Source organism: Saimiri boliviensis, chromosome 9 (assembly GCF_048565385.1).
Source record: "Saimiri boliviensis isolate mSaiBol1 chromosome 9, mSaiBol1.pri, whole genome shotgun sequence".
NCBI classification, from domain to species: domain Eukaryota; kingdom Metazoa; phylum Chordata; class Mammalia; order Primates; family Cebidae; genus Saimiri; species Saimiri boliviensis.
Genome location: NC_133457.1, coordinates 40,883,834 through 40,900,441, shown reverse-complemented (window position 1 = coordinate 40,900,441; position 16,608 = coordinate 40,883,834). Strand labels below are relative to the sequence as shown.

At 42.9% G+C, this 16,608-nt stretch overlaps 1 protein-coding gene across 13 annotated transcripts in view; it reads right to left on the bottom strand.

The window, feature by feature from the left end:
- Nucleotides 1-16,608, bottom strand: part of RARB (retinoic acid receptor beta) — a 1,029,560-nt gene that overhangs the window by 90,638 nt on the left and 922,314 nt on the right. For all 13 annotated transcript variants that reach the window (XM_074405735.1, XM_074405733.1, XM_074405734.1 and 10 more), the window contains one exon: nucleotides 9,397-9,538. In XM_074405735.1, coding sequence (XP_074261836.1) covers nucleotides 9,397-9,538 — 142 coding nt within the window. The remainder of the gene's footprint in view (nucleotides 1-9,396; nucleotides 9,539-16,608) is intronic.

Here is a 16,608-nt window from a genome sequence, read left to right as displayed (position 1 = left end):
GTCTTTCCATGTCACCCCGGCTGGAGTGTAGTGGGTCGATCTCAGCTCACTGCAGCCTCCGCCTCCCAGGTTCATGCAATTCTCATGCTTCAGTCTCCAGAGTAGCTGGGATTACACAGGTGCACCACCAGGTCCAGCTAATTTTTTTTATTTTTAGTAGAGATAGAGTTTCACTGTATTGGCCAGGCTGCTCTCAAACTCCTGACCTCAAATGATCCACCCACCTCAGCCTCCCAAAGTGCTGGGATTACAGGTGTGAGCCACCACACCCAGCCGGTCAGTACAGAATATTTGATTTGGGAGCAAATACGGGTGAAGATACTGAAAACTGTGTGGCCTTAAATGCATGCAAGAACTTCACTGTTTAGAGAGCAAAGCATAGCGGAAATGATGCTGGGAATTAGAATTCAGACCCATGGGAGTAAACCAGCTGTGTGACCTTAGGCAGGTCTCTTGCTCTCTCTGTCTCAGGAAACTGTGAATCGGAGTATGTTCTTGTCCTCCCTGCTGCACGGGACTGCCTGAAGTCTTGGAGCTCTCGCCATTGGTAAAGCCCCTTGTGACCATGAACTACCAGAGCACCACAGGTGTCTTCCCAGCTTTCCTCTAGGGGGCTAACAGCAAAAGCAGTCTTGCTGAGGAGGCCACAGGGCAGACAGGAGTTGGCTGGCAGAAGGGGCGTGATGGATCTGGAGGAAGGCAGGCCGCAGAGTCTCGAATAAGGCAGAATAGAGATGGAGGGTGCCACATGAGCAAAGAAATGCAGCTGCTGGGAGGGAGTGGGAGGGGAGACCCTGCCTCTGTGGTGATTTAGCTGGGGCTCAGCACTGCTGGAAGACCCTGACGGCCTCACCTTGAGCTGACTGAGGCAGGAAGGCGGCCAGGCGTCCTTTTGAACACCCCAGTTCAGTTTTCTCCATGGAGTTGGGTTCCAGGATACTAGGATACTCTCCCATTCTCTGATTACAGGTCTCGGCATCTCTGGGCAAATGAGCCACCTGCCTCCCGGTTTAAGTAGCCAAGAGAGGTGGATATTTATTTTAGAAACCATGCATGCAAGCTTTCTTTTTAAGGCTGTGACATAATATTTGGAACTTTGCTTCTATGCTGTGGTTTCTAAACAATTCAAAATGAATACAGCCTTTGCTTTTAACTTTTCTCCTGAAGTATAATCAAGGCTGTAGTTATAATAAAACACAGCTGTGGCAGCAAGTAACAGTGGCATCAAACTGTGCCACCACCAGAAGCAGCAGCAGAGAGAACGACTCTCGTTCAGCACCTACTACGTGCCAAGCACGCACGGTACTCAGCGCATTACCCTCCTGAGGGCCAATCCAGAAAACAATTCCACAATGTTACTGTGATCATCTCCATGCAATGGGTTAGTTCATTCAACGTGAAGCAAAATTTTGCCCCAAATGGGCCCACATTGAGACAGCTAGAGACGAGGGCTGCGTTGGAACCCAGTTCAGACTAACTTCAGATCCCTTTGTTCTTCCCCCTGTGCTGTTCTGTTGTGTAATGGAAATTTCTCATTTTTCTAAGGTAAGAATGTACTGAGTATCCCCTCTCCAGGAGACAGGCAGCAGGGAGAAATGTGTTAGTAAAGCTGAGGAATGTTAATACTTCCTTTGCAGTCTGAGTGTTAACGGGCTTTGAGTTCCACAGTGGCACTGACATCACCCGGCTGCTGGCACCCAAACTGAATTTATTTTTTAAATCTCCGAAACAGATGCAGGCAACTAGAAAGGGGCAGGAGATTTTTATTTTCCAGCTTCTAAAACATTTTTAGATACAAAAGTAGGGAGTTTCCAGCTTTTCTCTTACTTTTCGGGAGTTCTTTAGGGATTTGTGTGCCACAGAGTAAAGAGTAAGAGAAGATGGGGGTTAACGGAGTCTCTGGTGAGCAGAACAAAATGGTCACAGTGAACCTTGGAAACGTAGTAACAGGCTGGGCTCTAACACAGGAACAAATGAAGAAATAAACTAAAATTAGAAAGACATTCAGTGCCCTGATGATGATTTTTATGTAATTTCCCAACTACACAGGGCAACCTGCAATATGAATTTCCCTGTCATTAAGCCAGTAAAATCCAGCAGTAGAACCAATGAGCACATCAATATAATTTGTGCACCAGCAAAGGTGATTCTAACTGAGGTTAAGTGCCTTTAGTCCAAAAGGTTTGTTTTAATCTAAGTTTAACAGTAAAGGGGAAATGAGAGAAACACAGAACAAGAGAATTCTCCCACACAAGTATCTAAGTGTCCGTACAAAGCACATCCATTCCATCCAATCGACCCATGGGGACGTTCATGTCTAAAGTATAAATTGGAATTTAGAGACTTTATGAAAAGCTGTTTTTAAGCTCAATATGCCCCAAATGAGAAGGTGTCAATGAGTGCTTAGGGACTTTTAAATTCAGAGATTATTCAATTGCTCTATTCTACAAATACACTTATGAAACTGTCATAGGGAAAAAAATGCTTTGAAATAAACGTTAAAAAGCATTCTCAAACAAAATCAAAGACATGTTCTGCCCATCACTCAAGGGCATAGGCACATAGAAACATAACCTCAAAAAGCAATACAAAGAGGCTCCCTGTGTGAATTAACGGCCAGTGGTTTTCAGAAAGAAAAGAACTAGACTGAGGGCATGGCAGCCACAGTACCTTCCAAGGTGTTTTTGTTACGCAAGGTTGGGGCACCTCGTCTTGGAGGAGGCCAGTGACCCACGGGAACGAACCTAACCAAACCTTAGGGGCATCCAGGGTAAACCATCATCCCTTCCTCACAGCACCCAAGTTGTAATTCTGGCCTAATTCTTGTCTTCCGTTTTCCTTTTGGACTGTCCTAATCCGACTATTCCTGGACCCCCTTCTTTGTTGGCCAAGGTTTGGCAAAGGCAGGGTCCAAACCCAACCCATGTCTGTCTTTGCTTCTCCCTCCTAACTGGGCTTCTGCCGTCATGGGCAATTACCCAAGACACCTGCTCAACTCAACCTTTTTCACTGGCAAAAGCCCTAGAAGATCTAATGTCTTCCAGGGGAGGGCACTGCAAAGAGGAAGCAGCTTATGGAAACTCTGCTGCCTAAACAGTATTAAAAGCATCAGTTCACATGTCACGCCTGGGCTGTTAGTCAATACCAATGTTCCTCTTATCCAGGTAGAAAACACAACCTCAAAGAAGTTGAATAACTTGTTCTGGGCCCCTGGCAGACAAATGAATGACTGCGATTTGAATACACACCCAGGATTGTTTTGCCTCTGACAACTTTGCAGAAAGTAAAGCCAGGGAGAAGCTGGGTTTGACTGTCTTTAAAACTGGTCACATTTAACCACTTGATCAATCTAACATCATTGAGCAAGGCTTCATGCTAAGTTCGAGGGCTACAAGGTGAGAAAGATATGATGCATGCCTTTTAGGAGTTTGTAATCAAGCCAGGGAAACTCACTGGTGTGTGAAGAATCATACTATCTGTATAATATAATAAGTTTGCAGTTCATGGAGCTTTGTGCAAAGCACTGTGAGAACATGGGGTTGGAGAGGGAAAAATGAATAACTCTGCCTAGGGTGTGAAATGAGGCTTAGGGGAGGCCTCAAAGAGGAAATGACATTTAATCAGGCTCCTGGGGTCCAACTGAAGGAGAAGGAGATGAATCCTCAGAAAAATGGAGACATAGGGCTCGCCAGTCAGCATGGGGTAGTGTGGCTGGAAGCTGGGTGTGTCTACAGGTGGGAGATAAGCGTGGGATGGGATCACAGGGCAGCCTGAAGTGGCATCCTTGGCCACTGGATGAGCCGCGTAGAACAGACATTGGGAAACCATGGCCTGTGGGCCAAACGTGGCCCTTCACCTGCTTTTTTAAGTAAAGATTTGCTGCAACATAACCACACTTGTTTGCTTCTATTTTCCATGGCTACTTTTGTGCTATGACGGCAGAGTAAAGTAAAAAAGTCTGGGATATCAAGGTACACAAACCAACAAATATCTTCTTTTGAGACAGGGTCTTGCTCTGTTGCCCAGGCTGGAGTGGCAGTAGCATGAAATTGGCTCACTGCAGCCTCAACCTCCTGGCTCAAGTGATCCTCCTGCTTCAGCCTCCCGAGTAGCTGAGTAGCTGGGACCACAGGCTCGCACCATCACTCTCAGCTAATTTTTAAAAAATTTTTGTAGAGTTGGGGTCTTGCCATGTTGCCCAGGCTGCTTTCAAAAGACCCTCCCATCTCCTTCTCCCAAATTGCTGGGATTGCAAGTGTGAGCTACTGCACAAGGCCTCAAAAACATTTTCTAAAACTTCAAACATGTTTTTAAAAAGAGACGGTTATTTTTAAAAGCAGTTTGCTGACCCCTGACTTAAAGATCTGAACTATTCATCTGAATTTCCGTAACTGACTTAAATGTATCTGATCAGGCTTTCTAGGGCTTTACTCCCACGGTTTCTAAACAGTAGCATCTTAAACCCTCTTTCCCATCATGGACCATTAGCTGCTATCTCTATCATAAGCTTGTCTGGACATTTATAATCCAAATGTTATGCCAGTATTTATTGTTTCTCCTTTTCATTAATTGTTTATATTTTGGGGCTTTGCCACATGCTGTCCTCTTCTGACATCATAACAAGCCTCCCCACGCCATCAGCTAAAGCTCATCACTCAACTTAGAGTCAGTTTGCTTCCTTTGCCTTCTTCCTCAATTCTTCATAAATTTTTGTACCACTTTTAGAATGCTGCTGAAAATTGATTTTTTTCACTTGCCATTACCATGTTCAAATTCTATGCTCTGACAGATAGCTATTTCTCTGCAAAAAGGCTTCCCTAGTTCTATGAAGCCCTTGGAAAATACAAGGTATACCCACCAGCGTTTACAAAACAGAAAAAAAACGAAGAAATAAGTTTGCTGTTCTGGTAGGCCACGTTAAAGGATTTCTTTTACTTGTAAATCCCCTTACACATGTAAAATCAAATTTGATCTATAAAAATTAAATTGCAGATGATTTTCTAGGGGATACACCTCTAATACAGAGCAAGGAGTATGGTTATTGCTTTATTAACCATTGGCAATAAAATGGAGTGGAAAAGGGAACTCCAAGTTTTAAAGACTGCTTTCTATGGCATGCAGTATATATTTCAGTTTCAATATGACTTTCTCATTAAACTGCCTGGCTCCAGATCTCAGCACTGCCCCTTACTAACTGTGTTACCTCGAGTAAAGTAATGTCTCTGTGTCTCAGCTTCCACATCTGCCAAAAAAAAGGTGGGACTTGGGAGGGAGGAATTGTAACTAACCTCTCTCACAGGGTTGTTATAAGGATCAACGGGATAAAGTGTTAAACGTGGTTAATGTAGGCTGGGTGTGGTGGCTCACGCCTGTAATCCCAGCATGCTGGGAGGCTGAGGCGGGTGGATCATTTGAGATGAGGAGTTCAAGACCAGCCTGGCCAACATGATGAAACTTCGTCCCTACTAAAAATATAAAAAATTAGCTGGGCATGGTGGCAGGTGCCTATAATCCCAGCTACTCAGGAGGCTGAGGCAGGAGAATCACTTGAACCCAGGAGGTGGAGGTTGCAGGGAGCCAAGATCACACCAGTGTACTCCAGCCTGGCTGATCAAAAAAAAAAAAGGAAAAAAAAAAAAAAAACAGTGGTTAATGTAGTACCTGGCACATAAAAAACACCCTGTCTACTTAGCGATTACTATAATATGATTCTTAAATTTTCTCAATTTTATACTTTTCTTCCATAGCATAAAGAAGAGTGCCTTGGGAACAGCACTGTGGGGCTTGACAAATCAAGGGGGACATGGGGTCGTTTTGGCCTCCTGACTTTCTGATTCCCCTCTGAGGAACATTTTCTTCCACACTCCTGACCCACGTGGTTTGGACAGAGTCAACCTCAATCCTGGGCTGTAGATATTGATACATAATCCAATCCTGGCTAATCACAATATTCTGTCCTCCACCCAAAGCCACGTCCTGCCCAAAGCAATGGCATTCACAGAGGGGCACGTGACCCAGGTTAGGCCAAAGAGAATCCGTCTCTAGGCTCTGATGGAACAATCGGGATCTAAGAATCTCTCTCTTTGCTGGGTCAATAGCTTATCAGCCTGGAGCTGTTGGTGCCCTTCTTTGTTAGACACGGGGAAGATCTTCCTGAAAATGAAGCCAGCAGGGCAAAATCAGCTGTGAGAGACAAAGGGAAACAATGCCCCGAAAACAAACATGTGCCCTTGGTTCCAGCACGTTACTCTGGACTTTTCAGTGACATGCACAGATTTTTGTAGCTTAAGCCAGTTTGAACTGGGTTTTCTGTCACTCTCATCTAAAGGATTCTGACACATACCGATGAACTGACATGTCCTATGGCTAGAATGGAATGTGAATCTTGCTAATCTTGCTACTGCAGGGAAGGCACGGGGAGGCGAAGTGGCCGAACTCAGTGCAGTCTCGGTTATGTCTACAGCCAGTTGGGACTGCTGGGAAAACTGTTTCATCTTTCTGAGCCCTAGTGTACTTGTATGTCAGATGAGAGAGGTGAGTGAAAATCAATCTCTAAGATCCCTTTTCACTTCTAACTTTCTACAAGTATCTATTATTCTTGGGTTCATTTCAGGTGTGTATACTGCGGTATAATTGGTTACTGGTTCTCATATTTGCCTGCTTCCTTCTGTTTCCACTTTAAAAATACCCTATTAGACGCTCAATCTCTGTATTTCAAGTGTTTATTTCTTTCCCTTCAATTTCCTTCTAACAAATATATATTTATTTTTGTGTACTTGGACGTAATGATCCCATTTTCTTCCCATTTCTATATTTTTAAATCTAATTAAGGTGATAAGCTCCTTGAGGGCTGATGCTAGAGTTTCCCTATGTGTGTAAATATTATTTTTTTTAATTGCCAACCAAGCTGCCAGTTTGTAAAGAGCAGCAGGATATGGGTTTTAAGTAATGTAAGCAGGAAATGGGTCTCCAACCCACACAAAATAATGCAAAAGTAGTGATTTTCCCTTAGTCCACATCTGGCTTACTCATTTATAATTTCAGCCTGAACTGAAATTCTCCCACAGAAATGCTGTGTGACACCCATGTCTATAGAGCCTCAGACCAAAACTAGAGCAGTAGGTGATCGTCCTGTGAATCTCACACATATAAATAATCTGGCTATTTCAGGTTATCATGCTTTTCTCTTCAGTGCTAGGATTTAGAGCCTGAGCCAATTGGATGTAAACTTCATATCGTCAAATGTGTGGATTTCAAGTAACTCAATGGCTCTAAAACTTGGAGGGAGGTAAAGGAACTGAATGAAATGTGGCCAAGTGACCAGAACTACTGCCCAGAGGAAAAAGAGCTTCCCAGAAGGAATGGCACATGTAGGATGCTTTCCTGTCTGGTGACGCGGTCCAGTCTCCTTCATGAGAACTCTAAATATTAACAAGACCCCCATTCCAAATGCCTTACGGGGTTCTTCTTGGCAGATATAACAAAAGGACTTGGAGGCAGTGGTTTCACAGAGTTGGCCAGTTCAGTAATTCAGTGGTGCTATTAAGGGCCTGATTTCTATCTTTCCACCTCTCCATCTCCAGTGGATACGTTGTCCCACAGCTGACTTCCCCCCTGCGGATTGGAGGATGGCCACCAGGAGCACTTGTGGCTACCTGTGTCCTTGTTCACATGCATGAAGGGAAGGGTACTTCTGTCCTGATATTCTACACGTGAGTCTTGAATTCCCTCACACTGAACCAGCCTAGGTTACATGTTCACACATGCGGCTGGAACATAAAAATATGCTAATGGGCTTTGGTTGACTGAGTGGATCCCAGCCCTGAAGTTTTCTCTGAAGCATAGAAACCAAAGGAGTATAAAAGAAAACTAAAATCTGAGTACAGTTAAAAAACAGTGAAGGGGCAGGAGTACAGTTAGGAAATGTATCTGGGTAGGCTAAAGAAGCATCTGCTACAATCCCTGAGCACATGCTCCCAGCAGAGGGCAAGACTCCCAGCTGAGCACCCTCAGAGCAATGCCTCTGGCTGGCTAGAGGGGCTTTCCCTCTTTTGTCAGTCTTCACCCAAGGCCACGTTACCCAGTTCCAAAACCTAAGAGCCCTTGATCCATAACATAATTCTTCCTACTCCATTAGAGGGTCATGGTTGGGGCGCCTGGCTCTTGGTCCCATACTCTTGGAGGGCAGTAGCCATGTCTCAGGTATCTCCAGGGTCTCCACGCAACACCCAGCCCACTGCTCACACATGCAGCATGCCATCACCAAAATCCCCCATGATGGAGTGACAGGAAGAGCAGTAGTCCCCAAAAGCTTCCCTGGACACATGACCTCATGACCTCCATAGGCCTGCTTGAGCCAACCCATTCACCTAATTCTTTCTTTCTTCCCTTTTTTTTTTTTTTTTTGAGATGGGAGTCTTGCTCTTATTGCCCAGGCAGGAGTGCAGTGGTGGGATCTGGGCTCACTGCAACCTCTGGCTCCCAGGTTCAAGCAATCTCCTGCCTCAGCCTCCTGAGTATCTAGGATTACAGGCACCCACCACCATGCCCAACTAATTTTTGTAGTTTTGGTAGAGGCAGGGGTTTCAGCATGTTGGGCAGGTCTTGAACTCCAGACCTCAGGTGATCCACCTGCCTTGGCTTCCCAATGTGCTGGGATTATAGGCGTGAGCCACCACGCCTGGCTTAATACTTTCTTATTCCCTAGATTTGTACACATCCAAGAGAGAAAGAGCAAAATTTGTTGCAGTGTATATACTCTGTCTGTATGAAAGCCTGTATATTTCAAATCCCCATCATCAGATATTTCTGGACCAGTAGCCAAGTTTTAATGTATTTTTAAAATCTCTTTTGCATTAATAAAAGGTATTATTGTTTGGAAAAGACGGCTCGGAAGAGAAAAACTAAATCAAGTTTGGCAAAACGCCAATGTCCCAGATTTTCAAATGTTTCTTCCACAAGGTATACAATCCTTCCCTCCTAAAAAATGGCAAATTATGACTACTATTCACACTCATGCCTGTCATTTTACCTTATCCTCACCGATACCGGTGAAGATCCTTATATCCATTGTTAAGATGGGGAAATGGGGTCACCAAGTGACTATGTAATACGCTTGAGTTACTGCTAACGGCTCTGGGATCCACAGCGAGTTAGCCACTGCCCTGGAATACAGATCCGCCATCCACGACGCCTAGCTCCTGTCTCTTCACCAACTGTCACTGAAGTTTCATCTCAGAATCTCCATATGAATCCCCATTTTCAGGTCATCTCTATTCACACCTACCTTTGGCAAGACATCATTAGTGTCATGTGTGAATTCCACATGACTGTGGAAGGTGAGCAAATCACAGAGATAAGGAAAACAGGGAGAAAGTTTTTTGAGACTCCACTTACATTCTTTGGACATTCCCACTTCAAAGCACTTCTGGAGTCGACAGTACTGGCATCGATTCCTGGTGACTTTATTAATAACACAGTTCTTATCTCGGTGACAAGTGTAAATCATGTTCTTCTGAATACTTCTGCGGAAAAAGCCCTGCAAAGAAGCAAGAAGATGACAAAAGCCGGTAAGGCAACTGAGCTTCGTGAGAAATCAAAGCCAACCTTATCAATGTATTAATTGCTTTTTTTGAGTAACGAAGTGATGGCAGCAGAAAAGTTAACTTACATAAACCCTAAAATCCTCTTGAGAGATCAAGAGTTCTTCCCTTGCTGCAAACCCAAAAGCCCCTTTTAATCAAAACTAGACATGACCATTATTATCTTGCTAAAGGAAAGTTAATACCAAGCCAATTTATTTGGAAAACACCAGAGTTGGGTTCCCTCCAAACAGGCTTACCTTCGTAACTGGCTCCCTGGCTGGCCAGAACAATTTCAGGTGAGCCCCTACCAAGAAACCCAATACATGAGGATTTTGACCCAATCAAAGAAATTATTGGCTGGGTGCAGTGACTTACTCCTGCAATCCAGCACTTTGGGAGGCTGAGGCAGGAGGATCATTTGAGGTAAGGAGTTTGAGACCACCCCGGCCAACATGGCAAAACCCATCTCTACTAAAAAAAATACAAACATTAGCCAGGCACGGTGGTGCACCCTTGTAATCCCGGCTACTTGGGAGGCTAAGGCAGGAGAACTGCGTGAACCTGGGAGGCGGAGATTGCAGTGAGTCAAGATTGTGCCACTGCACTCCAGCCTGAGTGACAGAGTGAGACTCCACCTCAACAACGAGAGAGAAAGAGAGAAAGAGATAGAAAGAAGGGGGATGGGGAGAGAAAAGGGGAGGGTAGGGGAAGAGGAGGGAGAAGGGAGGAGGGGGGAGGAGGGGAGGAAAAGAGAAATCATTTGCTTAATGCAAGAGTTGGTTTTTTCAAAGGCAAGACGTCTTCTCTAAGTTATGTTACATACTGAGCTCCTCTACAATTTAAAAAAATTATTCTAAAAAATTATCCAAAATTGGAAATAAGAAAGAAAAATGAGTGTCTGCCCATTTAATGGCATATTAGAGCTATGTTGTCCAACACGGTAGCTATTAGTCACATGAGGCTACTTAAATCAAAATTAATGAAAAGTAAATAAAATTAAGAATTTAGTTCCTTAGTTACATTAGCTACATTTCAAATTTCGACCATGCTAGAATGCTTGCTGACTAAATATGTGCTATAGAGGTATCCGGCCCCTAGCTACCACATTAGACACCACGTATGTACAATATTTTCATCATTGCAGAGAGCTTCATCAGGCAGTAATGTACTACAGCACTGACTGACAAGCCCACCTAAGTGTCATCTAACAGTCGCAGGAAATGTAACTTTGTTTGACTTATTATTTACTATTGAATAGACCCAGATTCTACAGACTATAGAAAATTGGTAAATTACACATAATTTTTGTCTAGTGTAGGTGCAAAACATTTATGACCAAATGAACAGTAACCCCAAACGTTATTGTTTTATTGCCCTGTAGGACATGAGCCATTTTGTATCTAACTTTGCAATCTTATGCAGGTATTCTTTTTTTCTTCCTTCCCTCTTCTCTCTTGTTTTCTATCTACCTGAGTATCTTTCTCATATCTTCGTTTAAACCAGCTTTGTCATCCTTCTATTCCCTCCATCAATGAGTTAAATACATTTTCGACATGGGCTTACTAAATACTTAAATGGGTTCTTTGCTTTTAACTTTTTGAAAATCACATTTTGATAAAAGCAGCAATTTATCCTGATTTTCTGTGAAACACTGATGAAATAAAGCAGACTTCAGGCTCCAGAAGCAAGGGCTCCCCAGCTTCCTCTTTGTCTTCCCCATTTCTACACACAGCTTTGCAGACAATGGATGATCAAGTGATGCTTGTTGAATACGCAGATGAATGAATGGTGAGTGGTGACACCTGCTGCCTTTTCTCTCTTCTAAATGCCCCCAAAAAATCTTCCACGTTGCCATAAGTATTAAGAGTGAGGGGGTCTACCTTACCAGTTGTGACATGACTTATACCTACACCAGAAACTATTCTCTTGAATGTAAGAAACACCATGAATGTGTGGAACAGAAACGAAGACCCACCATCTGGTCTTTCAACCTTCCCTGCAGTACATTAACACTGCAGGAGCCAGAGCTAAGAACACTCAAAGCTAAGCACATGAGCAAAGAATGGTCATGTAACACACATTGTTTAGGATACTTACGTGGGCACCCTAGGATTTTAATGTCTAAATAAGCATATTTTTACTGGCAGCGTTCAACTGTAAGCGTCTGGAAATCTTGTTTAAGATTGCAACTCCTGTCACATATCCCAGACACACATTTTCCAAGAAAACCGGTGTATTTTTGTGCCTCTGGAGCTACAAATATGCTTAGAATCTAAAATAACAGGTTATGAAGACTGTGAAATCCTCCCAGAGTCTGCACAGAGTGGTCACCTAAAAACATCTTTCCCCGCAAAAAAATACCTATGGGTCACTTTCTGCTGCCAGATGTAGAAACTCAAGTTTACAGACACCTTCATTGCTCTTCTGCCAAGAAACACTGACACGATGGCAGACACAGCCCTTTACACACGTGGGAAGAAAATGAGGTACAGACAAAGGTGACCCCCTCCATTTATTAAAAACCAAATATTCAGTTTGGCAAACTTGTAGTAAGTGACCGGGAAGGAGAGAAAAACAACCTCATGATGCTCAAATGAAAGAAGACTAGGGAACTAAAGAACTTTATATGTCACTAATTACCCAGTCCGTGCGGTTCAGTAACAATGACGCCAGAAACTAAATAGGACTTCTTGGTTTTCCAAATCAGATTTCTGGCTGGATTTCAGGAGAAGGTCTAAGTTTCAGTAAATCATTTCCACCATGCTTGAATACGCGCTGACTAAAATATATGCTATGAGGTATTTTTATACATGGGTTGGGTAAACAGACGTGCCCTCTGAGCAAAAGAAAGGTTTGCATGATACAAATCCTCCTCCCCCTTCACTGATATTATGAATTGTTATATAAACCTCACTCGCTCATAGAACACTGCTTTGAGAATCCAGTGTGCATGGGGGTGGGCGGTGTGGGGTGGGGGGCAGATATCCTCATACACCTACAGTTTACTTAGCTAATATTTCAATTTAAGTTAACTCCTTTTATTTTTTAACACTGTCTAAAGTGGAAACCACTTACCTCTGACTTAAATGGAAACCTAGGTCCACTGTCAATATTAGAAGGCATTCATGAAATAAGAGAAATGCAAATTATACAATAATCAGATGTCATTTCAGTCATCCTGGACACTGTGTCCAGATACCAACTCTGTGACTGCTGACACCACAATTTTACTCTTTCATTTTCTGGGAACTTCCTTTTCTCAGTAAACCCAGGAAAATTCTATGAGATCACCTTGGCCAAGAAGCCTTCTCTGACTGATCTAAGCATACACGGATGCTTCTTCTCCTAGGTATTTTGCTTTTCCTTTCATGTTCTACCTATTCAAGGATGATACTTAAAGTCTTAAACAACAGTACTATCTGCTTCAGAGGTTACATAGGTGGCACGGGGTAATGCCAACCTGTGGCTGATGGCCACAGCCTCAGAGAACCCAGTAGGCATTGCACATTTCTGCACTAAGGTGTCACAGTGCCAAGTGTGCTACCTTTCTTGCTGATATCCATGCCTCCCTGGAAAGGGAGTAGGATAGGTAGAAAGGCTGGTTCCTATGAACCTGAGCTGACAAGTTGGTGGACCCAGCATGGCCTCCAGGCAGTGCCTAATACGACTTCTCCGGAACTCAGACAGTACAGTTGGATGGAGGGAGGGAAGACCCAAGGCAATGGCAAGTCAAAAACTGGCAGGAAAGTGTTTCAGTTTTCAACACCTAATCAATTCTGTTGGGATACACCAGGTGAATAGCTCAGGGCTAAGACAGAACCTGACACACAGAAGTATTCAATTAATATCTGCTTACTAAATGATGAAGTCCTAGCTATAACCAGAATAACAGTCTTGGATTTTAACTTAGTTATTAAAATGTGTTCCTTGAGGGTGATATCATCTCTATTAAAGAAACTAAACAACTAGATTTCTCAGAAGTTAGTAGCAGACCACTGATTTGAGTTGTAATCGGGTTAGTGAGCCTGGGCTGCTGCTGGCTAACTGTGCCTTGTGCACGTTGACGGGGATTTTTGTTATACATCACAGCTTCTGTTGGCTAATCATTAATTCCGTCAGTATCATGAGTTCTGTTGCCTAATCATGACTTCTGTTGCTTAATTCTAATTTCTGCTGGTTGATTATGACTTTTCTTGATTAACCATGGCTTGATTAATCATGACTTCTGCTGTTTACTATAGTTAAAGTCGGTAACACAACGAACACCGATTACTGAGATTGGAAAGACAGATCTGTGTTACAAACTGAGGCAAGCATTTTCTAGCTGTGGATTTATCAACCTTCTTACCTCATGCTCTTTGACTGCTGTTATCAAAGAACTGAGGTACATCCCAAAAGGAAAAATAAGAACTCACATGGTGGAGAAGACAATACATGCATTAGAGCCATTTGGTTTACGTATTAGCAGTAATTATGAAATGCCCTTATCTGACTCAGATTATTTCTGTCTCACTGACGGTATGAAACATCACTGTTCCAAATCATCCCTATTATCTACAGTGCAGAAAGAAGCAAACATCCAAAGGAAAGACAACTGCCTTTTTATACCCAAATATCCTTCTATACCCAGATGCATAAAATTTATAATTTTCTTGATGGACTCACCTTAAATCACAGATCTAGAAAGGACATGGAGAAAAGTGGTTATTCTCTCTCCCTCCCGCATATTTTCATATGGAATTGGATTAGGCCATCTTCCCTCATCTGATACCCTCAAATTATTGCTCTAGATTTTTCTCCCCCCGCCCCCACCAAGTCCTGTTTCACATTCTAGTTTTCAGATGTTATCACACACAATAATCTCCACCATCTCCCACAGGAGAGAATTTCTCTTGGTTTAGATAAGGTCCTACCTAGTGAATTGTCTGGTTCAGGCGCACGTGGATTTGAATTGTGACTCAGCCACTTACTATCTGCATGACCTTGAGTGAATTAAGACCTCAAAAATATCTCATGAGAAAACTGTGTGTATCCAAAGAGGGAATGCATGCAAAGTGTTAGGACAGCCTGGCCACATAGCAGGTACCCAATGAATAGCAGCTACTGTTATTGAGAAAACTTCTTTCCTCAAAGCTTTTTAAACAACAATTTCCCATATACATTCTATGTTTAAAATAAAGATCCCCAAATAGTATAGGACAGTGTTCAACCTCTACACAATATTGGGGGTGAACAACTTCATGATTCCAAAGGCCATCTCTATATTTAACCATTCACTTTTTGATTCATTCACTCAATGCCAATTAATCAGAGTAGATGTAGTAAGCTTTCTTGGGGCATACAAAGGTGATTCTTATCCTTTCTCAGTATACTATACAAAGAACAGTAAGTCAAGTGAACACTACATAGAGATGCCACCAAGCAGCATCTCTAATAAGTACTTTAATGGAAGCAGAAAGTGAACAAGTGTCCACCGTAGTGCTTGATCCACATATTGTAGACACATAAAATATTCATTGAGCAAATAAAGGCCTTAGGAATTCAAAGGAGTTAGAAGAAAGGAAAACTGGCACTTGATCTCAGCTCTAGTGAAAAAATAGAATCGGAAAGGCAGGCTTTTCCCCCAAGAAGAATATTATGGGTAAGCAACAGAGGTTTGGAGTAAGCAAGTGTGGGGAACAGCCAGTGGTAGGGGTTGGCAGAGACGCAGATGATGTGGGCGTGTGTGTAAGCTACAGCTGGAAGAGGGGGCTGATGTTCAAACTGGGGAAGATCTTCAAGGCCATGCCAAGCATTTACTAGAGAGACACTGTACTCTTCTCTGCAGTAGAGGACTGGAGTCGAATTATATTCTCAGGATTGTCCAGGAAACTGTAAATCACTAACTTTATCACACATCTATCTAAAGTAGATAATGAGCTCTGAGTATCAATACAAAAACCTAACAATCTGAGCCTGCCTGTGGGTCTACGTCGGAAAGTAGCCCAAGAATCCTTGCTTTCTAAAGTAACAGTGCAATCTGCTGATTCATGTTTAGTCATACATTTGCTTGTGAGAATTCATACTGTGGTGTTTTGAATGGAAGTTATTTTTTAGCCTTAGAGCCATCTACATCAGGTTTAACATGTGTGGAATGTGTCATGACTGTCTTAAGAAAGGAACTTAGATTAAAAAAAAAATTTATAAAAAGACAATTTGGTACTATATTTAATCGTAAAAAGCATTGAGTCAGGGGAATCTACCCAAAAAGTGGTGTGGGAAGTACATCTACCTAAACTGGGCTGTTGCAGAGTTAATTTCTATCCCATGCAAAGTTCAAAAGGGTAATTTCTCCATCCAGAGCCAAAGAAAGAAAAGAAAGTGAGGAGCATTACTTAGTCATATTTTCCTTAGTCATTAAAAGATTCGAACCTCATCTGAATAAAAAAGTAAGCAAATGATCAGCCCAGGCAGTCATGTGGCCATCCAGCAAGGCTGGAGCTCTGTGCAGTGTGACCCCAGGCCAGCAGAGAGCTGCCAATAATGCTTATTTCCAGCCAGAAGTAAATGCTGCCAGTAGGAGGTGAGTGTGGAATAATCCCATCACAGCAACTCTGGGAAACATGGCTTTCAAATCAGGAAACACGTTGTGTTAAACAAACAAAAAACACCCTCCGGAGTGAGTGGAAGTCTATGCGTGACAAGGTCTGAGAAGTTATTAATAGCAAAATTTGGGGGGAGAAAGAGAAAAGTGAAGACCTTTTCACCCCACTGAAAGACAATGGGTGAGAGGGAGGGAGAAAGTAGAAAAACAGCCTATTATTTTGACGACAGCGAGTTTCCTTCTATGCAGGGAGGGTGGGCATAAACGTAATGAAAAGAACACTGAACAAGTTACAGGGGGCCAAACTCCGGGCCACAGAAAAGGAAAAAAACCCAAAATCCATACGCCAAGCAAGGAAGCTGAGCTGTCCCAAGGGCAAAAGCTCAGAGTTGTTTATTGTTGTTAAAGGAAAAAAAAGGTAATAAATCCCCACCAGGACAT